This window comes from Alosa sapidissima, chromosome 8 (assembly GCF_018492685.1).
Source record: "Alosa sapidissima isolate fAloSap1 chromosome 8, fAloSap1.pri, whole genome shotgun sequence".
Classification (NCBI taxonomy): domain Eukaryota; kingdom Metazoa; phylum Chordata; class Actinopteri; order Clupeiformes; family Clupeidae; genus Alosa; species Alosa sapidissima.
Genome location: NC_055964.1, coordinates 16,241,609 through 16,265,913, shown reverse-complemented (window position 1 = coordinate 16,265,913; position 24,305 = coordinate 16,241,609). Strand labels below are relative to the sequence as shown.

General features: G+C 48.5%; 1 protein-coding gene across 6 annotated transcripts in view; it reads left to right on the top strand.

Moving 5' to 3' along the window:
* Positions 1 to 23,984, top strand: part of tet3 (tet methylcytosine dioxygenase 3) — a 47,656-nt gene extending 23,672 nt beyond the window's left edge. For 4 of the 6 annotated variants that reach the window (XM_042100460.1, XM_042100463.1, XM_042100466.1 and 1 more), the window contains 9 exons: positions 3,704 to 6,650; positions 9,513 to 9,603; positions 13,038 to 13,131; positions 14,495 to 14,703; positions 14,996 to 15,146; positions 15,369 to 15,458; positions 16,942 to 17,079; positions 17,877 to 18,225; positions 18,519 to 23,984. In XM_042100460.1, coding sequence (XP_041956394.1) covers positions 3,704 to 6,650; positions 9,513 to 9,603; positions 13,038 to 13,131; positions 14,495 to 14,703; positions 14,996 to 15,146; positions 15,369 to 15,458; positions 16,942 to 17,079; positions 17,877 to 18,225; positions 18,519 to 20,269 — 5,820 coding nt within the window. In that variant the 3' untranslated portion in view covers positions 20,270 to 23,984. Of the gene's footprint in view, positions 1 to 371; positions 798 to 2,920; positions 3,017 to 3,703; positions 6,651 to 9,512; positions 9,604 to 13,037; positions 13,132 to 14,494; positions 14,704 to 14,995; positions 15,147 to 15,368; positions 15,459 to 16,941; positions 17,080 to 17,876; positions 18,226 to 18,518 lie in introns of those variants that run through there. The other 2 variants (XM_042100464.1, XM_042100462.1) reach the window with 2 other exon arrangements.
* The last annotated feature ends 321 nt before the right edge of the window (positions 23,985 to 24,305 follow it).

The following is a 24,305-nucleotide window of genomic DNA, read 5'->3' as shown; positions in this document are numbered from 1 at the left end:
TTTATCAGATGTAATTTCTATGAGAAAGAGCGAGACAGGAAAAGGAGAGAGGAAAAGAGAGAGAGAGAGAAACAGCAGGAGCCCGTGCTGCAGCGCAAGGCTGCGCCGCCGCGGTTACAGCTAGCGTCCATCCCCCCAGCTCTCCCAGCCCTCTCTCTCTCTCTCTCTCTCTCTCTCTCGTTGACTCACTGCACACTCCTCCATTCCGCTGTACGTGCCCACTGTGCCTCACATAATGGCCTCTCTCGCTCTGCACACAGAGAGGAGGGGGGGGGGGGGGAGGAGGGAGGAGAGGAGGGAGAATGAGAGCGAGGGAGAGAGGGGGAGGGAGCTCGAATGAACCAGGCAGAGCGAGCGAGTGTGAGAGAGAGAGAGAGAGAGAGAGAGGGAGGGAGCGACGGGGGCTGAAAGGAGAGCTAGACCAAGAGCATACGAGCAGAGGGGAGAGAAAAAAGGGGATATAGAAAAGAGAGAAGGGAGGAGCGGAGCAACATAATGAGGGAGGAAACAAGGCGAGAGCAGAGAAGACCGACAGCCGAGAGAGGAGACAGAGAGCAAAGTGTGCGTGGGGGGAGGTGTGTGTGAGCGCGTGCGTGTGTGTGTGTGTGTGTGTGCGTGCGCGTGTTTACGCTTGTGTGCCGCACTGAACGAGAGAGAGAGAGAGAGGGGAAAAAACACACACACCAGATTGCCAGTGGCTCTCTTTCCTCCGCTAACCCGAACCTGTGTTCCATGCACTTCTCTTTGTGTCTCTCGCATTACGGTATCACCAGTAGCTGTGTCAGGAGGACACTAATGTAAGTAACCGTGGCTATGCCTTTTTTTTATTTCCACCGCTCAAGCCATTTTCTTTTTGTTGTTTCATGTGACTCTTTCTTGTATTGTGTGTGTATGTGTGCGTGTGTGTACGTGCGTGTGTTTGCCGGCGAGCTCTAGGGAAGCATAGTGAACGGGGAAGGGGAGGGGTGGTGTGTGTGTACGTGTGCGTGCGTGTGTGTGTGCGTGTGTGTGTGTTAGTGTGTGTCTGGGTGTGTGTGTTTGGGGGGGGTTGGGTGGGGGGGGTTATGTGCCTAAGTGTGGATTTGTCTTCAGCTGTCTACTCTCAGGCTTTATACCCTCTTCTCTTCCTCCCCTGTTCTTTTCTCTCGTTTCTTTCTTGCCTTCTTTCCACTGTGCTTTGTACTGTCAGCCTCCCGGGGGGGGGGGGGGGGGGGCATCTACCGTGCTCCACCGGCACTGACAATGCCGCTAGTGGCTCGCACGAACTGGACGGGGGAAAAGAACTGTGATAGGGCGGTGGAGAATATTGGATTGCTCGCTTTAATTTAAAATGCAGTGTGTGTTGTTTAAAGGGCCGTATGACTCCCTCCCACGGGTGTGTTTTTGTAAGTGAGCGTGTGTGTGTGTGTGTGTGTCTTAACAGGTTGAGCAGTCTGTTCAGGTTGGGCGTGTTGTGTTGATGTTTTGGTAGTAGCGAGGGGGTGGGGGTGGGGGGGGGGGCGTACGAGAGTTGGGAATGCGCTGCTGGCAGATGCCGGCACGCGCTGGCACGCCGTAAATAGTTGCTGGAGCACGTGCTCTACCCGCTGTCAGAGCAGCCGTGCTGAGGTACGTGCAGGTGTGACCAGGCACAATGAACGGAGAGAGAGAGTGAGGGAGGGGGGGGGACAGACGCTGGCCACTGGCTGCCAGACAGGTGTTGCCAAATGTTGTGCTTGACTCAGGAGTTAACTGTGGAGGATTCCTATTGTTTAACTTCCTGCACGAGTGTCTTGGGAATACCAGTCCTTTTGCCGGCGTGTTAGTGTGTTGTGTTTGAGCGTACGTGAGCGCTGTCGTTGTGTACGTGTTCTGCATGCACTTTCAGTTTTGACTGAGCCATGGGTGTCATCTTTTGACAAGAAAAGAGGAAAGGAGACTAAGCATGACACGTTTGTGGTCAAGCTCTTTCAAAATTACTGTTTCCCCGTGACTGCTAGTCGGCAACTCTCGCTCCCACATTGGGGACATCAGTGACAGAGAGAGAGAAAGAGTCTTTCTCACGAACCTATGAGGTTTCCTGTTGGCCCCCTCTCAGACACTGGTGAACCCAGAGAGGCTGAACCACCAGCGCATCCAATAATTAGTTACTTCAAAAGAAAAAAGAGAGAAGAGGACACCTGCTCAGAACTCTCCTTCTACAGTTTGCTAATAAGACTTTGGCCACAAACATAGAGAAACTGTCACAGGTTTAGCAGGTTCTGGGCAGTTTTCAAGAGTGCCAAAACTGTTGGGACTAAACTAGTTTTGTTACGAGGACCATTGTGTTTATGGCAGTTCATCCACTATTTCAGCTTAATCATTACCAGCTGGAAGAGGTCCCTCTTGGCACCCTTAGTAACCTGTTCTACATCCATAGTGATCTGTACACAGCTCGATGTATGCCTGTTAATGTTGAAATGTTGATGTTAATGTTAATGTTAATGTTAATGCACATACATAAACAATTCACATACATATATTATAGCCTAAATATTCCTACATATCAGTGGACTCTATACAAATTTGGTGTAGGCTACCTGTGTGAATGTCAGACATACACACATACAAATTATGCCTTCATGAATATCTGCTTGAAGTGCTCAGTTTGCAAATAGCTGCATAGTGAGCTGTCACGCAGATACCCACATGCAGAAGTAGCTCTGTTTACCACTCAAACAAGGAAGCAGAAGAAAAGGTCAAAGGGAGAAGTGACACCATTGTCACTGATAGTCCAGAACTTACACATTGCATCAATTGAGACAGTTGTGTCAAGGCACAAAGTAATGGAGAATTGCTTGGTAGTAAAGGTGTAAAGGAGGGTTGTTTTTAGTAGGTCAACTGTAACCCTCCTGATCATCTGACTAACCACCATCTTTGGCCACACACTTTTAAATTGTAGTACCTTTGCCTGGATTAGAGGCAGGGACAAAGCTGAAGTAGATGAACTTCAGATGACAGCGCTGAGACTGATGGCGCAGCTGATGCAGCAAAACAAGTCTGTCTATCGACCTTCTCCTGCGCATTTCATATGTATTTATGATGTGTAAACATGCTGCATCCAAAGTAGCCGCTGATTCAGTTTGCCACTACATATACAAACCTGTTGTATTGTATCATCATATCATAACAACCCTCATATACTCATGTCCTACTTTCAGTTGTACTTTAGCCAAAGGGTAATCTTGATTGATGGAAACACTCTGTGTACAGTATGCAGTTGGCACTAGTGACCAGAAGAACCTGTTCTGTGTTTAAATGTGCAGATGCTAGTGTGTTAATCAGGAAATATAGCCTAGTCAAAGCTTTACAGAGGATTTGCATGTTTGACTGTTGGTCATTGGGAGTGTAGACCACTGTAACAGAGCGCTATTGTAAGACACAGCATGCAGTACAATGTGGAGTCATAGCCTACCTGTATTTTTGGTTTTATTTGCAGTTCTCGGTAGCTTGCTTACAGTGCCAAGGAAGAACAAATAACTGCTGTTTTACAAATTAGTCATTTGTTGAGTGGGTGTGGTGAGCTAAACCAGTATGAGTCGAGATGAGTCAGTGACTGTTCAGCTCATTTAGTGGATTATCTTTCAAATAAGACACATATGGGTTTAGACATTGGAACGAAAAACAATGAGTTACTGCCTTGTTTTGTTGACCAACATGTGTCTCCTTATTTCTGGATTTGCAGACTGTTTCGAGGGTGGCTCTGGTGCATGGCCCCAGTGGACGTGGCCAGATGGAAATCGGGTCCCATGACCACCTGGTGGACGGCGTGCTGAGCCAGGAACCGGCCAATGGCGTGAGCAGGCACCTCACCTGCGAGGAGGGAGACTTGAGTGGAGGCGAGGGCGCCGGCAGAGGAGGGAGGCCTCAGGTCTGGGGAGCGGGCGCCGTGAGCCATGACAAGGCCTCCTACCCCCAGGGCCAGGCTCCACCGCAGTCCCAGCAGCTACAGCAGGACTGCTGGAGTGGGGGCACACTGAACGCCGTGGACATGGAGGACGCCAGGAACCTGGTGGCGTTCTCGGCCAGCGCCGGGTCCCTCCTGTCGTCGACCGGGCCCGAGTCTCAGCCCTGCACGGCGCAGCTGTACGAGAAGTTCAACCAGGAGATGGCGGCCGGCAGGGCAGACAAGGGCGAGCGCTGCCCGCCCGAGGACATCAACACTCTCCAGACGGCCCTTAGCCAAGCCAGGCATGGCCACAAGCCCCCCAACTGTGACTGCGACGGACCCGACTGCCCCGACTACCTGGAGTGGCTGGAGAAGAAGATCAAGCTGGCGGCTGATAGCCAGCAGGGGGAAACACACTGCAAGATGTCCGAAGCACTCCAGTCACATCCCCAACCCCACCAGGCTTCCCAGCATCCTCCTCCCCAACCCAATGGGGCAAGCAGCATCTGTGGGCAGGGCGCTCCTGCGCAGGCCCTCGGTGAAAAGCCTCCAGCACTCATTCGCTGCTCCCCAGCGCCCATTCCATGTTCCCCCAGCGTGCTGTCCATCGCAAAGGAGAAGAACATCAGCCTGGAGACGGCCATCGCTCTCGAGGCTCTCACCCAGCTGTCGGATACCATCCCGCAAACTGTGGACCCTCCGGCGGAAGCGTCCATTAATCACCCCCAGCAGTACGCGGCGCACCATCAGTCGATGCATCCCCAACACGGGACCAGGCTGATGCCATCATCCCCCGCACCACTGTCCTCTTCCTCTTCCTCCCAGATGCCCCAGCAGCAGCAGCAGGCCGTCCGTCCTGGCGTGGACCCCCAGCAGGACTCCCGCTCCTGGGAGCAGCACAGGCCCCAGTCTCAGGGGGAGGCACCTCGCACGATGATGCCTCACCATCCCTCCCAGTACTCGCCCTCCGTCTCGCCCTTTACGGGTCCGCCGCACCCCCGGGACGGCACCCGGAGCCCCCTGCCCCAGCAGTGGCAGCAAGGCCCTCGCGGGAGCTCCCCCAGGCCCACGTGGATGGGGGTGATGAACCCCGAGTCCCAGCCCCAGTTCGCTCCCCCGCCCCAGGGCAGCAACGACCCCATGTCCGAGCTGAAGCAGCTGCTGGGAGACGCCAGCGGAAAGTACGTCAACGCCGGGTTCAGGTTCCCCGCCCCTCAGCCCCTGCCCAACGACATGGCTGGCCCGCACCCCCGCACCCCCAACATCAAGCAGGAAGTGGATGGTGGCGAGTACCTGAACTCGGCCATGGCGCGTTACGTCATGATGAACGGGCAGCAGCTCCAGCAGCAGTACCCCGGGTCCCCCCTCTCCCCCGCCACCCTGTCCATAAGGCACTCAACTCAGGCAGCACTTCAACAGCACCTTCACCACAAGCGAAACCTCTTCTCCCACTCCCTGTCCCCCGGCCAGCGGGCCCCCATGGCCTGCCAGAACCTGCGCAAGTGGTGGCCCCAGATGCCGGCAGACATGCCCATGATGCCCATCAAGCAGGAGCCCAAGGAGCCCAAGAAGAAGACCCCCCAGAGCTCCCCGCTGACCAAGCTGGGGCCCCCCTTGCCCAAACCCAAACAGATTGTCATTAAGAAGGTCAAGCAAAAGGCTTCACAGCCCACCTTCCTCCCACAAAATCAGATCGTCGTGCAGAAGTCCACGGCGAAGGCCCAATCCCTCGCCGCTCAGTTCCTGCCCGGCATGGGGGCAGGGTCGGTCCCGGCGTTCCCCTTCCCCAACTCCTCTCAAGCTGTCGCGGCACCCGTGCCCCCAGCTCAATCTCAGGAATCCATTTTGAACGGTTGTAGTGTAGTTCCCTCTTTGGCGTACAGCGTTTCTGGAATCGCCCCGCCCGCGTCCGTCCCGCTCCCTGTTGCCCCGGCCGCACCACGAGACGACTCGGCGACCTCAGACTCCCACGGCGGGCCAGCGGCGTCTGCCGCGCTCGCCCCCACAACCTCCACACCTCAGACCTCCGCAGCGGCAGCTCAGCCCGCGCCCCTCCTCACGGGCCTCAGCTCACTCGACCCCAAGTTCGAGGACCTGATCCGCCAGTTTGAGGAAGAGTTCGGGGAGACCCCCGCATCCTCCACCGCTCCCGCCTCAGAGGCATCCACATTGACCACCGGCCCCAATCCTCCCCAGCCAGAGGCCACGGAGCCCCAACAAGATGCTAACTCAGGGCAAGCCAAACCCACGTCACCGCCTGCAGAGCAGCCCAACGCCCCGTCGGACGGCCAGCAGGCCATGGAGGTCGGAGGAAAGCAGACCGAAGCTGGCGTTGCAAGTGAAGGCGCACATCCAGTTTCCACCCAGTCCCTTGCTGTGAGCCAGACAAGTCAGCGGGGCGAGCTCCCCTCGTCCACCGCTGGTCCTCTCACGCCCATCTCTCTTGACGCCCTCCTGGGGCCGGCGCAGCAGCAGTGCCAAATGCTCCAGGATCCCTTCGCCACGCCGGCGTCCAAACGCATGAAGATCGAATCGTCCGGAGGCGTGACGGTGATCTCCACCACCAGCTGTTTAACCCCCGGAACGGAGGACGACACCCCCACAAAGGACGGCCTCCCCATGACGCCCTCCCTCAAAGGATTCTTGGAGTCACCGCTGCGCTACCTTGACACCCCTACAAAAAATCTGCTGGACACCCCTGCCAAGGATAACCAGGCAGAGTTTCCCCTCTGTGACTGTGTGGGTAAGTGATGGCTCTTCCATTGAAAGCCCCCAGCACACTGCACACTCAGCTTCAATCAGAACTAAATTTGCAGTATTTATTTATAAGTCCACAGTTTTCATTAGGCATGTATGTCACTCTACTCAATTTGTCTTCCTGGGCAGAGTAGTAAAAACAGATTGTTGCAGTGCAGCTTAGAAGTTGTTGTCCTTTGGCCAAGGCTGATTATTATGTATGTACTGTAGGTGCTTTATAGTCCAGCAGCCTTCCTGCCAACATCATTCCGAGCCAGATATCAGCAGCCCATACCTGTTGCATTCTTTGTTTGTCGTTAACACCCAAATTCAGATAAAGCATGCACCCATACACGCAACCTATCTAGTTTTTAATCTGAAAGTCACTTCACAACGCCCTATATGCCCAACCATTATCACACTACGTATTGATATCCCACATCGCTGGATAGCCCCATGGTCTGGTTAGCTTTGCTAGCCAGCCACAAGTGTTTCACGTTTGCCACGGTGGATCACTTCTGCTCCAGCACATTTGTCCGGGCAGTGGGGCGTGTGTGTCTGAGAATGTATATGTGCACCACTGCCGGGGCCCACCGCCTGGTCTGCAGTCAGCTCACAGTGCAAGGCTCTGAGGGGAGGCCTGTGGGAACAATGGGCCCAGCAGAAGGACTCCATTGTGTCCAGTGGGCCCGGCAGTCAGACAGGGGGAGGCGCAGAATGGAGCACTCTGTCTTTATATTACAGTCGGCCGATCTCCAAGGCTGACAGGAGGCTCCTCTGGGAGAACGGCCTCACGCAGACACAGACACAGACACACACTCACACACACTCACACACACACACACACACACACACATACCCATACATGTACACACACATGTACACAAACATATGCACAACACACACACGCACGCACACACACATGCACACACAAACACATGCACAACACACACACATGTACACACACACACAGACACACACACATACACACACAAACACATGCACAACACACACACATGTACACACACACACAGACACATGTGCCACATACACACACACTCACACACACAGTCACACACAATCACACAGTCACACACACACACACACACACACACACCCACACATGTACACACACATGTACACAAACACATGCACAGCACACACACACACATAGACACACAAACACATGCACAACACACACACACGTACACACACACACACACAGAAACATGCGCTACACACACACGCACACACACACATACACACACAAACACATGCACAACACACACACACACAAACACATGCACAACACACTTGCCATGATGGAAGAGGTGTTCCTCGCTCTCATACTACAAAGAGCGCTGGCAATTGTCTGTAAATGGCCTGAACACTTGAGTGCTCATACAGTTGTCAGCTGGACCACAAAGCAACAACTAGAGGGGTTTTGTACAGATGCTTTACTTTTAGTTTGTCCTTTTTGCATATGCATTACATACAGTTTAGCACACAAAACAACAAAACGAAACAGACTTTCGTCTGAAAGAAAGAAAACCCAACCCAAATTACTTTTCTAGAGTACTCTAGATTATTTTATTTCCACACGTTGTAGTGTGTGTGCTCATCTGCCGTCGGCCAGCTGCCGAGGGCACTTGTTCGCTCTCTCCTGTTGTCAAGAGCAAAGGCCACCAGACAAGAGGTCTCCATAGTGAAGCCCTAGTTACACGCCCCACTGTCAACAGAGCACGAAAAAAACAGCGTGTGTAACCCGAATCCATACACACACACATGCTATTTCTCACCCTCTCTCCTTCCTTCCCTTCTTGTCACTCTGTTTCTTTCGCACTCTGTCCCTCCCTCTCTCTCTCTCTCTCTCTCTCTCTCTCTCTCTCTCTCTCTCTCTCTCTCTCTCTCTCTCTCTCTCTCTCTCCCCCTAATGTCACCAGCTTTCTCACTCAGTGCGCTGTTGTGCTGAGGCAGCAGAGAGGCAGCCACTACAAGTCTTTCCTTCATTTTTCACACAGGAATTTGTGGAGGGCACTCCCACGAGTCATTTCCTGCTTTGGCCCCACCCTCAGCTCTCCTTGTAGAATGTGACCTTAGATTGCCTCGACAAGCCTTCTATCTCTCCCTCCCTCTCTCCATCCCTCGCTTTCTCCCACTGCTCTCATTCTTCTTGACTCACTCACTCACTCTCTCACACGCGCACACACACACACACACACACACACACACACACAACAAAGACGCTGGTATTCTTACAACACACACATACACACACACACACACACACACACACACACACACACACAACAAAGACGCTGGTATTCTTACAACACACACATACACACACACACACACACACACACACACACACACACACAACAAAGACGCTGGTATTCTTACAACACACACATACACACACACACACACACACACACACACACACACACACACACACACACACACAACAAAGACGCTGGTATTCTTACAACACACACATACACACACACACACACACACACACACACACACACACACACACACACACACACAACAAAGACGCTGGTATTCTTACAACACACACATACACACACACTTAAATCCCTTTGAAATGTTTTTTTTTTTACTCCTCTCGAATACTCGCGGTCTGGAGACCTTATGAAAATGTCGTAGCCAAATGCTTCAGGGTGTGCCCGGTTTATTTCCATGCTCAGATGTTGACAGCTGCACAGGACGCATGTGGTCTGCATTGGGAAAGACTTTTTGGGTTGGGGAAACACAGTCTGATACCGGATGACATTCCCACTCAAAATTCTGCAACTCTTTTTTTTGACCTTCTCCTGCCCTTTTCCCTACACTTTTCCCACAGAGCACATCCTGGAGAAGGACGAGGGGCCGTACTACAACCACCTGGGGGCTGGACCCACCGTGGCCTCGATCAGAGACCTTATGGAGGCCAGGTGAGGGTCCCAGACTTTTGATTTAGTGGAAATGCCAATCGAGTAAATACATATTTACAAACCTGCTTGTCATAAACTCATATGTGTTGTTCATTTGCTCAAGGTATTCACTCACTAACTCACTTAGATAGTCTTACTGTTTAGCCCAGAGCTTTATGTCTGCATACATTTGTATTATCATGCTGTTGCTTTTACACAGTCAACAGTTGTGTGAAAGAGCACATTTGGTTAGCATTCGCCATGATAATTGTGGAACAATAGCAGCATTACACTATGCCACTGGAACTTCTGGAAGCCTATTTTAAACTACGTAATCAGAAGGTTTCAAAACAAATCAAGATTTTTCAAAGAACTACTTTATATTTTTGATCTTTTCCCTGTTACGAAATCAAATCAGATGGCATACACAAACACTTGGAAGATACCCCCACCCACCCACACACACAAACACACATGTTTCTCCTCAACACCAGACCTCAGATACAGCTTTAGAGGGTGTGGGCAGTCCCTCTGGCTCCCAGCTGTGGTGGAGCGTCTCCCTGTTCCCTGGCTTCTCTCGCCCCCCTCGTGAGTGCCGACCGTGTGGCTGTCTACGCTGCCCTCCCCTCCTGTCCTCCCTCCCTCGCTCCCTCCCTCCCTCCCTAGGGAATCCCTGACCCAGAATCCAATCGCACCAACAGGAAATAACAGCACCAGCACGTCCACGCCACAACCACAGTCAGCGTCAGAGATGTGTGGAGAGGAGGAGGAGGAGAAGAGAGAGAGAGAGAGAGAGAGAGAGAGAGAGAGAGAGTGAAAAGGATGTGAGAGGAGGATGGTGAGGGAGGGAAGGGGAAGGACAGAGAGAGAGAGAGAGAATAGAGAGTGGTCATTGGCCAATAGCTGTCCTCTGTTTTTGTTTGTTTGTTTGTTTGTTTGTTTGTTGTCCACAGCCCTAACCCTCCCCTGCTTATGTTCTGTTTAGAGGTCTAGTCTATACTCATCCTCTTACATTAGTCTCCTCTGGCCCATCCTGAGAACGGATGCAGAAACACCATTTAAAGATGTGGAAAGATCTCAGAGATGTAGAAGTGGTGTTGGTTATGTATTAAGCTTTAGGAAAAGACACGGAAAAAAAGATGTTTTAATTAATGTCACTTAACCAAGTCGGTAATGTGCTCAGAAAATGTATGCTCTACGAGTCAGGCACTGCTTATTTAATTCAAATATAGCTTGTGTAAATGTCACTGACATTTATCGGATAAAAAGTATGTCTTGTAGACTAGGATACGTTTCAGAGGAAGTGTAATTGCATTCAGCACCTGCAGAATTATTCCACTCCTCCATGTGTGTGCAGCAGGAACGGTTATTCTGGATGACTGAATAAGTCATGAATGTAAAGCGATCCATCAGTATACAAAATGAATAGTTTCAAACACTTCAGTGGAACACATAGAGCAACACTGGGACAGTCCCTTTTGACATTTCTCTGCACTTTGTCTGGACTGAATAGACCAGAATAGTAAGGCGCATGCTCATGTGAGAGTAAACAAAGCAACACGTGGGTTACTGCCCTCTCCCTGCCAGTCGTAAGTATAGTTCCACAGACGCAGCGTTTAAGTCCGTGCATGGTACGCACCATGCTAATTTTGTCACCAGGGTGATCCATGCAGACTGTCGCCGCAACACCAACATTTGGTGTCCATGCGGACATGTGCTTGTTTCAAAGCACTATGTCAGGGTCATATGTTATAGCATATAACAGATGTTTCTATCCAAAGATACATATCTTCATTCGTTTCTTTGCATCCTGGAATTAAAACTACTGGAGATAGAATGAGAATTTAGTTTATTTGTTCATGCTCCAGCAAATCGAAACAGCAACACCACCTTACATTTCCAACAACAATATTTTAAGGTTGGTAGTTATCACTATTTAAATAAAACAGTCAGTAAGGGGCAGAGAGTATACACATACTGTATAAAAAATAAAAGTCTTTATTTACATGACATGGAGATCTGATTTCAAATGTTGTGACTGGGAGATTGAGCTTGTGTACTGAAATGTGTCAGCAACAGCAAAACCAGTAGACTTTGGCGACACAGATGTGCATATACATCTGGATTGCACTTTGTCCCTGTGCTGTTGCAGTGGAGGAAGTAAACACTTGTGATTATGTGTATGGTCATTTGACTTACACAACTCATGGACCTGATCGTATATTTCTTTATCTTTCTTTTTTGTAAGTCTTTGATGTAAACTCTACAACACGAGACCTCATAGATGTATTTAAATGTTAATTCACAGCAATCACCTTTAAACACCAGCAGAAGTGTTTTGATTTGCAGGAGTAGGCTTGTCCTTTCATCCTTATTTTTATTCCAAAATGATGAGTCCAGGTACCTGAAAGTGGACGATGTGGGCCTAGTTAGCTCACACACTAAGCTGTGTCAACAGAAGCTGAGTAGTTGCACGCTTGCCGTTCTCGCACTCCTCACGTGGTCTCTCTGTGTGGAGGGGCACTTGGCTGCACGGTGGCGGGATTTTAAAGCCTCCAAAGGAGGAATGACTCATCATTCCCCTTAGAGGGGCAGGAGAGAGGGGGCGCGGGGTTGGGAGGATGGGTCGCCCTCCTTTTGTTTGCGCTCTGGCAGGATGACATAAGAGCCCAAGGCTGACCCGACCCCAGCTCGGCCTCCGACCCCTCGGGCCCACCCCTGTGGATCCCCCGCCCCCGTCTCCCAATGGCCCTGCAGATTACTGTGGAGGCTTCTCGTATTCACAAGAGCCCCATGTGGTCACCACGCTTGGGCCGCACTGGGTGACTGACAATATCACAATGACAGGTACGCTCCAGAGAGGACAGGAGAGGAGAGGAGAAGGGGAGAGGGGTCACAGCTCAGAAAGGATTTGTTTTTTTTTGTGTGTGTGTGGATCCAATCCCCCCCCCTCCTCCTTCCTTAACCCCCCCCCCCCCCCCACTCCCACTCCCATGCAAACAAACCCTTGCCCATATAAACAGAGATAAATATGCCTACATACACTCACACACAGTGACAGAGGCATACATGGAAACACATATTTGAGATAGTGTTTAGTTTTACACTTTGTGTGGGATGAGTTCAGCGAGCCCTCTACCCCACATTGGTGTGACTCGCAGCAGTAGCCTGTGAACAAGCCCAGCTGCCAGAGGCTAAAAAGATGCTTACTTTATCTCCATGAGAAAGCATCTCCAATCCAAGCATTACATCAACAACAATTCATCTCATGGATTCCTACTCAAAACTCAATCCTTTTTTGCCATGTTTGTTTATTTTGTGTAAGCAGTGATTTCTATAACTGCTTAAAAGATATAAAACAGGAGCATTTTTGTGTCTGCACTGTGATTTGCTGAAATTTGCTGGCTATCGGCTCATTATCCTTTTCTAACCACTGTCTCTTTGACCTCACGCAGGTACGGAGAGAAGGGAGAGGCCGTCCGCATCGAGAAAGTGGTTTACACTGGGAGGGAAGGAAAGAGTTCTCAGGGATGCCCAATCGCAAAATGGGTATGTTGAAATGACATGCTGTAGTGACAAAGAGAGACGTGCTGTAGTGGCGAAGATGTTTGCCTAAAATGTAAAAAATAAACTCTCTGGCGGTGAACTTTTAATTTAATTTGGTACATTGGTAAGTACAAGTACCATGTGCAATTGGATGCTTGAGGAAAGGCCACCTGATGACAGACCTCTGGATGGTGGCATATGCCATAATTTCCCAACTATTAGCTGCGGTTTATACATTTGCAAAATTTCTTCAGCTATGAGGTTTATACACGGGGGCAGTTAATATGGTATTAATATGTTTTTTGTTTTTTTTTACTTGCATAAAACACTGTCCTGCGGTTTATACACAATGCTGCTAATACACAGGATATTACTGTACTGTGTGCAGGGCCAGGGGACAAGTGTTTTACAGCACATTCATCATCTCCTGTGCTTAGTGCACTGTAGTGAGGACATGAGAGTGTGAATGATGGGCCCCAGGTCTGTGCCATGGTATGTGTGTGTGTGTGTGTGTGTGTGTGTGTGTGTGTGTGTGTGTGTGTGTGTGTGTGTGTGTGTGTGTGTGTGTGCGCGCGCATGGGTGTACTGTATGTCTGTGTGAGAAAAAGAAAGAAAGCAACGGTGAGAGGCAGGAGAGGAAGACAGCTCAAAAGATGAATTTGGAAGAGAGAGAGAAAGAGAGAGTGAGAGAGGTCTGTCAAGACAGTGTCTCCTGACAGCTCCCAGCTTCAGTAAAGTTTAGACTTCCACCAGTGGGAGAGGTGGGTAGTGTGTGTGTGTGTGTGTGTGTGTGTGTGTGTGTGTGTGTGTGTGTGTGTGTGTGTGGATGACACATGGTGCTGCCAGGCAGGGTGCGATCGTCGTTACCCCCCGACTGTAAAGCCGCAGGGGGGCGGCGAGGGGGAGCTTGAGTGCTGCTGACCCAGCACTCCGGCTCGCTGCACTTCCTCACTCACACTCCACTAATTGATTTATGGCCCCCGCTCGCAATGTCACAGCTAATGCTGCCGTGTGTGGCATCGCTTAAGACTAGAAAGTGTGCTGTGACAAAGGCCTGGTAACAACCTTGGCGCATTTTCTCAGTCACTCACCCCGCCTGCTGAATGGGTTAGAGTACCCAGGAGGATTCACATTTCGGTTGCAGAGCAAAGCAAGCATGCAAGCTATTTTCCTGTAAGGCAGTGTTGCTACAAGGTCGTGTTTCTGCTATGCTCGAAGTAATCTGCCCCGATTAATTATCTGCATCTCCGTTTTTTTTTTTTCTTTCCGTGTCTCTCTATCTCTATCCCAAACATTCATGCTCTGTCCATCCTTCTCCCCTTCTTGCTCCCTCCTTCATCTGTCTCGCTACCTGTGTCTCTCTCAGGTGATCCGGCGCAGCGGAGAGAAGGAGAAGCTGCTGTGTCTAGTGCGCCACCGGGCAGGGCACCACTGTGCCAACGCCGTCATCATCATTCTCATCATGGCATGGGAGGGCGTGCCACGCTTCTTTGCCGATAAGCTCTACCAGGAGATCACTCAGACGCTGACCAAGTATGGCAACCCCACCAGTCGCCGCTGTGGACTCAATGACGAGTGAGTGACCGACCCCTACTTTGTGTACAGATGTTTACATTAGCTAAAACAGCACACATTGTTAAGTTGTTCTATTCCAGATATGTACAGAACTGTTGGATCTAGATGTTAGCTATTGATTTACAAATACATCTTGGAAGGATCATTCGTAATCCTTCATGCATATTTTCATATCAATTGAATGACATGAAGATGGAGCTGTAGCAAAATTATTTTTATGTGGGTGATTACCATGTGTGAGCTAAACTGCAAAGTGCCGATTGAAGTGAGTGCTGTTTCTCTTGGCTTCCAGTCGCACCTGTGCATGCCAGGGGAAGGACTCTGAGACCTGCGGTGCTTCCTTCTCCTTTGGGTGTTCCTGGAGCATGTACTTCAATGGGTGCAAGTACGCCCGCAGCAAGCTGCCCCGCAAGTTCAGGCTGCAGGGAGACCGTCCTGAAGAAGTAAGGTTTTTAGTTATTCATCTGTTTTAGATTATTAGTGTGGAATGCATGTGTGTATGTTTGCCGCACCACAAATGAATTTCCCTCACGGGGAAAATAAAGTTCTCTTGAATCTTGAGGTATCAGCGAAAAGGTTAATAAGAATGTTTTCCCCTAAAATTTAGCATGGTACTTCTATGTGATGTTTTTGTCTGGTGTGCTAATGTCGAGTGTTTTGTGCAGGAGGGGGTTCTCAGGGACAACTTTCAGAGTCTGGCCACTCATGTGGCTCCTCTGTATAAGCAGCTGGCCCCTCAGGCTTACAGCAACCAGGTGAGGCAACCGATCTCATCATACTGCTGTCACATGCTAAGCTGTTTTATTCATATCATGGCATTGGCAAAATATATTTTGGCTGGCATGTAGTGTATGAATATGCTATTGCTACCATAACATAAAGATGCAGTCAGCGATTGCACAGGAAGTCAAGTTTGTTTATGTTTATATTTAAATTTATTAGCAGACGTTTGCACAACACAACGTACATTATATTTTTAATCAAGGATCAAATGAAATACACCAGAGAGGTAGCTCACCCCTACCTTCAGTATTCCCAGAGAAACTCCACACAGGGTTTTGTTTTTGTTTGGGGTACAGGCTGCCCCTAGCCAATGGTTTTAATAATGGGTGGACCTATATATGTGCCTGTTTTTTTTTTTTAAATCTGGGTATTCCTGAGGAGCTACAGTTAAAGCATTGTTGCTGTGTTCTTACTACAACTATGCATTGCTACTGTATGAAGCAAGGTCATCTCAGGCTTGATGCTGTTCTATGGAAGGATGGAGGAATGAGGAAGCAGTTACACTTGTTTAGCCTGTTTTGCCACCTTAACTTGCTTAACCAGCCTGTGTTTGGACTATGGGAGGGATGTGGAGTACTTGGCATAGAACACACATGGAACATGAGTACCGATAGACATTCATGTGCAAACTGTGATATTCAAGCTATAAACCATTGCTCATGAGAGTGCAGCAAGCCAGTACAACCCTCCCAAAATATAGTTATTAATAAAATAGTTGTTGTAAGTCAGTTTGTTATTTGCTAAATCTGAATAAAACATAGATTAAGACTTACTGTAAGTGCATACATACATTCAGCCTGGTGACTTGCCAGAAAGGTTAGCACTGTCCCTGTATCTGATTATAAATGGCCAAGCCTTGGGTTGTTTTGTGGTGTCAAGGTGACTATGGTAATTCCTTGGTAATGTTGAGATAAAATTTTCTCTCAGAAACCAAAAAAGGATGTGGCCACCCAGTCTTCACAGGAACATGTATTTTTCCTCTGGCCTAAATAGGATGGCAGTGGTTTAGTTTGTCATTATGCACCTTATAATATTTTTCTACTGGATTTATGTTTTTAAAGGCAGCATTACCTCAGACCTATGTAACCCAACACAAAAACAGAGGATCAGAGAGTTCATGATATCAATATAAAGCTCACCAATGTATTCTGGTGGACACTACTGTAGGTACACTAGACTGAACATAATTTACACTTTTACCTTATATTTTAAATACCTAACAATGCTTACTTTTATATATTACTGATGCTAATGTTTTTGCACTGCTGTGAGAATTGTTTGGTAGGAGCAGGCTTCACTGTGCTCACTGAAGAATGCACTACGCCGCAACACGCCTATGCAATAAACACTTGTGTATGCAAAGTGCAGCCTTTTTCCTTCTTTTTTGCACTGCTGTGCAAATTCAAGTGGTACATTTCATTCAGGTAATAATTTCCTTTGCTCATTATCCTTTAGTGTCAGCATGAGAACGAGGCCATAGACTGCAGACTTGGACTGAAGGAAGGGAGGCCTTTCTCTGGAGTAACGGCCTGTATGGACTTCTGTGCTCACGCCCACAAAGACCAGCACAATCTGCACAACGGCTGCACTGTGGTAAATCATCTTCTCACTACCGCTACTTATTATACAGCTCTTAGCAATGCACATAGAATGCTCCGTTGATTTGAATGGGATTTCCCAAAGTTCTACCATTTTCTTTAAAAATGGTAAGTTCTACCAGTTCATTATTTTTGTCTAAGGACCTAATGACCACTCTCAATGGCAATGAATTTTCATTCATAAGTGAAGGCAGACGGTTGATCATCTGTGTTCAAAAGAACGTTTGATTGAAGTTCAGCGTGTGTTGCGAACTATTTGTTTCTCAGCAAAAGCCACAATGAAACGGTAACAAATAAATGTAAAGAGACATATCATGGAGTTTATTTTTTCGTTTTGGCAAGTAACCGTATAATAAGCGGGATAATGTATAGAACACCGGTCATTATTGGGAAAATAAGTCCCTTCAAGCCGAAGCAAGACCCCTCCCCTGGCGTGTCGGGGTCCGGTTTGCCCTGTCGAGACTTATTTCCCCAAAAATGACGGCGTTCATTATCCCTTACATACAGTATAGGTGCTCTCCGGTGTTTGGTGGCTAGTTATGCTAGTCTGCTAGTTTTGTGAACTACCTTGTTTGGTCAAGCAGCAAAGTTCTAGAGGAAACCCCCTCAAGCATAAGGACAATATGAGGTGCTTAAAGTTGCTTGCAATCCTTCTTTAGCCATAAGGTCCCAAGACAAGTGTTTGTTGCCTAGCTGCTGAGTTAGCTTGTTCAGGTAAAAGCATCTCTCTGTTTACAACAGTCATAACAGCATAAGATGGCCTCTTCACATACCTTTAACTTGTCTTCACAGGTGTGCACTCTAACGAAAGAGGACAATCGGTCGGTGGGTGTGCTCCCCGAGGATGAGCAGCTGCACGTGCTTCCGCTCTACAAGGTCTCTAACACGGACGAGTTTGGCAGCGCGGAGAACCAGCGACTTAAGATGCAGACGGGAGCCATCCATGTGCTAAGCAACTTTCGACGTGAGGTGCGGAAGCTCCCTGAGCCTGCCAAGTCTTGCCGTCAGCGCCGGCTGGAGGCCAAGAAAGCTGCGATGGAGAAGAAGAAGGGTCCGAAGACGCCAGCGGAGACGCCAGAAAAGACTATCAAAACCGAGACGATCCACAGAGGATCCCCACACCCCCAACAAGGCAATAAAGGTAAGAATGCAAAGATCATAAATGGGAAACTGATGGTTTTGATTAGTTAGTTAGTCTTTAGGCAAGAAAAAGAAGAAATCAGTCTGCCCCCTTAGGGGATGATATCAGAGTTGCAATATGCCCATGCTGGTATTGTACAATAGGATCTGTAATGATTTTTTGAATGTAATGAAGCTTACACCAAAATAAATATATATGAATGTCATTCTATGCAAAGCCCAAAGAACTTGATTTATTAACTGATTAACTTAAGAACTGAAAATGATTAACTTTTTATCCCCTCTTTATCCCAGCAATCCCAAAACAAGAGATGAAGCCCAACATCAAAAAAGAGCCTGTAGATCGATACCATTCCTTTAATGGTGCTCTGCCACCGGGCTACCCAGCGCCAGGGAACGGCCAGGCAGCTGAGCCCTACGGGGGCATTAACAATGCCTACTCCTACCCTGGATACTATGCAAGAGGAGGCCTCCCTTCCAACAGCCAGACTCCTGCAGCAGCGCCCGTCAACGGCTTTCACCCCAATCTTCCAGCACTGCCCTACGGTTATTGCAACTACCCCCCCAAAGCACTCTTCCCCCCAGAGCTGATGGGCTACGAGGGCCGCAGTGGATCGTGGCCCAAAGGAGCAGCAGTAGCAGCTGGAGCCACATCCTTCGACCAGAAGCCAGACGTTCAAAGCCTGCAAGCCAGGCTGGGACACGCCTTCCCCGATCAGCCTGAGCGTCATGCAGAAGACCCAGCTGTCCGCGGCTACGTCACCCCCTCCAACACCCCTCAGCCCCACGGACGCCCGAGCCACACTCCCACTCCCCCGCCAGAGCCTCGCAGAGCCACGCCAGTAATTAAGCAGGAGCCCATGGATGTTCCGGTGTATGGCAACTGCAGGCCGGACGCAGGGTCCCAGAGCTGCCCAGGCACTCCCAGCACCACCCCACAGCCCCCTGAGAGTTGGCCTGGCCACAGGCCCAACGGCCTGATGTCCAAAGGCTGGGAGGGTCCGCACAGACCCGGTGCTGCCGACTCTCCCTTCACCCCAGATAAGCAGATGCTCCACCAGAATCCCACCCATCACCCTCAACACGCGTACCCCCAGCAACAGCAGCAGCAGCAGCAGTGGAACCATTTCCATGGCCACAACACCCCCATGGCCTCCCCTGCTCCTTCTCCATCACCGTCGCTCAAGCAGGGCTTCTCTCCAGCTCCATCTCCTCACCCTACAACCCCACGCCACTGGGAAAGCCCATCCCCGAGTGGTCAGCCCAAAGTTTGGCCTGCTGGCTTCAGCACAGCTGTGAAACTGGAAAACCCCGCAGGAGGTTTCCCTGACAAGATGCTGTCTCAGGCGGGCGAGAGCCGTGGCTCCACTCCCCTTGGGCTCCAGGAGAAAGCTTGGAGGTCTGGCGGCGGTTCCGCTGCCGGCAGCACCCCTTCCCCAGCCCCTGAGGGACGTCTGTTCCCCGACGCCCTGCAGCGGCCGGACGCTCAAGGCTGCTGGACGCCCTGCAAGTCCGAGAGCGAGGCGGAGAGCCAGGGCGAGCGCGAGCTGGACGACGACGAGGTGTGGTCGGATAGCGAGCACAACTTCCTGGACCCGAACATCGGAGGCGTGGCGGTGGCCCCAGCACACGGCTCGGTGCTCATCGAATGCGCCCGGCGCGAGTTGCACGCCACCACGCCGCTCAAGCGGCCCAACCGCTCGCACCCGTCGCGCATCTCCCTCGTCTTCTACCAGCACAAGAACCTCAACCAACCCTGCCACGGCCTGGCGCTGTGGGAGGCCAAGATGAAGCTGCTGGCCGAGCGGGCGCGCCAGCGGCAGGAAGAGGCCATCCTGCTCGGCCTGCCCCCAGAGGACATCAAGGTCTTCGGCAAGAAGCGCAAGTGGGCCTCGGGAGCGGCCAGTCCCAGCCCGGGGCCGGCCAAGGACAAGAGGGAGGGGGTCGCCACACGACTCGCTCCCACGCTCAACACCTCCTCGCTGATCACCGTGTCGTCCTACGCCTACACGCAGCTCACGGGGCCGTACAGCCGACTCGTCTGATCACAGCCGTCGTGTCAGAGGTGTCGTGGGCCATTTGGACTAGGTCAGGGATGGCATGAAGGAGTGCTGGACAGACATACTGGTGTCGTCGTCACCCTGCACCTCCTCCTGCTTCTTGTTTCAGCTCTTCAACCCCCTTCCAGTGCACCCAAACAGGTGGGTGATAGGCTGGGTGACATTGACTTGTTTGCTCTTGTATCTTTTTTTTTTTTTTACCTCATATTTGGTGGCAGTCGGGTTTATACACTTGACAGACATGCTGCCCATGGTGCTCTTCTTCTCTCTTTAATGAGAGGATTTCATTGTTCCCTCACCTTCATTGAATGACCCCCTAATTATTATTATGACTATAATTATCAATATTACAATTGCTATTGTTACTGTAAACGTCTATATTGCAGGTATTGTTGTTACATAATGAAGATGATTATTTTTTATTTTAATATTATTGTTCACTCATGTCGATATTAATATTTTTGACCTTTTTTAAACGGTCGTGTAAGAGTGACCTCGCTGTCACGTCTGATGAGTTTCTATTGTTTTTCTTTTTGGCCTTTTTCCCATCGGTCGACCTCTGAAACAGAAGAGGAACTTTTTTTTTTTTCCACGATGGCAAGACACAGGTGCGACTGCAAACTAAACTGAGAAAGATGTAGACCTCTTTTGCTTAAAACAATAGAAGGCATCAAGGATTAACACAAGGCTTCAAGGTGAAACTAACAAACGAGGAAAATGAGCATGTGACCAAAACAGAGAGGGGGGAAGTCCTGACGTGGCACCACCGGAAGAGGGTGCCTTGTCTGTGCCTCAGCCAGCCTAACGACGGAGATCCCAAAAATCTGCTTCCTAGAGTAGCATTCGCCCCTCTCCTCTCCTCTCCTCTCCTCTCCTCTCCGGTGCTTCTTCATTGTGTTTTCCAAAAGGGCGAATCCCCCACGTGCTGCGCTGGCCTACAACTGAAGCTGGGTGCTCTCTTTCACAGCTGATTTGCAATCAGGCACATCTACAGGCAGACGCAGGGGTCTTAAATGTGGAGCCGAGGGAATGAGCAAGGGTCTCATGTCCCTCCAGTGAAATGGTGCTTGTATGGTTCTCTCTTCGGTGCTGCAGCAGCGTCTGTTGATGGCCTACTGTCATTCATGACTCACACACATGCACGCACACATTCTCATACACAGTCACTGATACACACACACAAACACACCTCCAGACACTCCCTTCTGAGCACTGCACGTGGAATTGTAGAGGAGTTCTCATTTTCGGTCCTGCCTTTTCGAGCCAATGGGACGAGTGCTGGGGTTTGGTGCTAATAGGGGTCGGTTTTCTTTCCTCTCATCAGAGAGGGAGGCATTGTCTCCCCTGCCCCCCCTCTCCTCAGACCCTCACTGGAGATTTAGGCAGAGGCCAAGCATGACATCAGCGAAGCATGACATCTCAGCTCTCCGCTTTAAGCCTGTGTGCATGAGTGTGTGTCTGTCTGTGTCTTTCAGATGAGTTTGTGTTGTGCTGTGTGTATGACTGAGTGCTTGTGACTCTCTGTGTGTACGTGTGTGTGTGTGTGTGTGTGTGGTGTGTGTGTGTGTGTGTGTGTGTGTGTGTGTGTGTGTGTGTGTGTGTGTGTGTGTCACATCTGTCAGGAGGATAGTGAGGGCTACAGCTGGTTTTGCAGGGGGCTGGACACTGCATGGTGCTTACCGCCAATAGGGACCTTGGTGCTCATTCGGTAGTGAGAAGCTCTCTATACCTCATGTTGTAGAGTCACTGGTCACTAGTCATAGCATGCTACAAACATGCAGATGCCTCAGAGCGAATGCTTGCTGCCTACATACACGTTGTGATCTTTTTTTATTATTATTATTTATTATATAATAATAATGATTATTCTTATTGTGGTTGTTTTTTCCATTTTGTTTTTAATGTTTCATTTTAACTAAGAGAAATTGTACATAGAGAAGAAAAGATTTTATAAAAGCACTTTTAATCCTGATTTTAATTGAGAAAAAAAAAGCGGATTATGGATAACTTGAAACATAGTTTTTGTTTTAATGGAAGTTTATTGGGAGAGATAGAAATGTAAATATTTAAATATTTAGGTAAGATTATTTAACTGGTGAGGTGTCACGACTACACCATGAATGATTCCGGGATTTCTAGTCAACAATTGTCAGTATGTCAAGCCCTTCAAACAACAGTAAAAGACAACCTGATGTGTTTGGTTTGTAACATGTATACCTTATACTGCTGTCCTGCTCTTCATATGTACTGTACTACACCAATACCTCTAACACAAACCGCTCCCTCTCCTCAACAACCCTCTTTATGAACCAGGTAACAAAACTCCTGTTTAAAAAAAACTCCAGACTGTTTTAGGATGATAGTGAATAATGAGAAATAAATGTACACATAGTGAAGAACTGCTCATTCTTTTTATATTTAAAAAAAACAACAACAAAAAAAAAACAATTCACAGCGGTTATGTTGGAATCATGAATCATAAATTGTATGACCAGAAGAACAGTCCTTCCCCAAAAGTCGATATGGCTGTGTGGCCGTGTGTTTTTATTGCCCGACACATTCTTAGATCAATCTCCCCGTCCCGTTGCAGCACTTTCTCTTCATGACCAGTTTCCTTAATGGACACACTCACTCTCCACCAGATTTTTAAACCATGAAACCTTTTTCAGAGTTTGATGTAAACATTAACAGCAACAGTACAACAACGGACATTTTGTTAGCGTCAGATATTTTGACCGCTGTTTAGACTTATTTGTGCATGAGTATCCCCTCTTTTGAACACCCATTTTTTACTTTCCTCTCCATGAAAGGAGATGGAAGAAAGGATTAGAAAGAAAACGTGGGATCATGCAACAGAAAGGTCTCTCCTAAAAAACAATTGTGTTGAGGCCCAGAACTATGGTGCTAACTCTGGAGTTCACTGTGGAATAATGGGAAAGAACTTAGAACAATTTGTGTTTTTCGTAAGTTTGTTTTTGAGCTCTTAAAATGAAAGGTGAACAGTTGTTTGCATTTCTAAGTGTGCTGTAGGAATTGTCTATGGTGCTGATCTTATTTCTAAGTAAAATTAATGGAAACGTTTGTCACATGTGAATCAAAAACACTCATCACTATGAAAAGCACTCTTTCCAAGATACTGTCTGTCCACAATTACTAAATATGGTACTTGAAGAAGACTTTGAATGCCTAATTACATTTTGCAGACCCGTATGCTATTGAAGAAAACAGACTGTTAGACAAAGAAAATTGTTCTAGTGAATTAGATACAGAACAGAATTGGACATGGAAAAAAAAAAACTTTTTAGAGTGTTACCCATAACTTTTTATTTTTTATGTATCCACCCGCACTCACACATACACTGTCACACTTTCTCCTAAATGATGTAGTGTGCCCCCTCCCTCTCGATTCTTAGAGGAGTCATGGTCAAAGCTATGATCATAACCTATAATACACAGATATACATAAGAAAACTGGCAGCTACATTCCTTTATGGGTTAAAGATTGTTCTTGATTCTGTTTTTTATTTAATGCCAAGTATGCAGTATGTATAAAAGTGTTTTCTTTTTGTTCGGTCTCTCTCATTGTAGCTGTGTGGTGTATTAAGTGAATATATAGTGTATGTGGTTAAACCCACAATATTGTTTTATGTTCTACAATAATGAGTAAAAAAAAGAATAAAAATGAAAATTTAAAAAGAAAGAATTGCTGTTGTGTGTTTGTCTTTGTTCAAAATTGAATATATCAAAAGAAACTAGAAAATGCAATTCCAGGGAATTACCAGTGCATGAAAATGCAAAACATATGGTGTGAAATATATTGTTAAAACAGATGATGTGCTAATTGGCAACCAACATGATGAGGTTTAATATAGTTGAAATGACTGAACTAGGTAGATGAGGTTTAATATAGTTGGAATGACTGAACAGATAGGTGGATAGTTTAAATGGTTAAATTATTTGCTAGGTAGATGAGATTTAATATAGTTGGAATGACTGAACTAGGTAGATGAGGTTTAATATA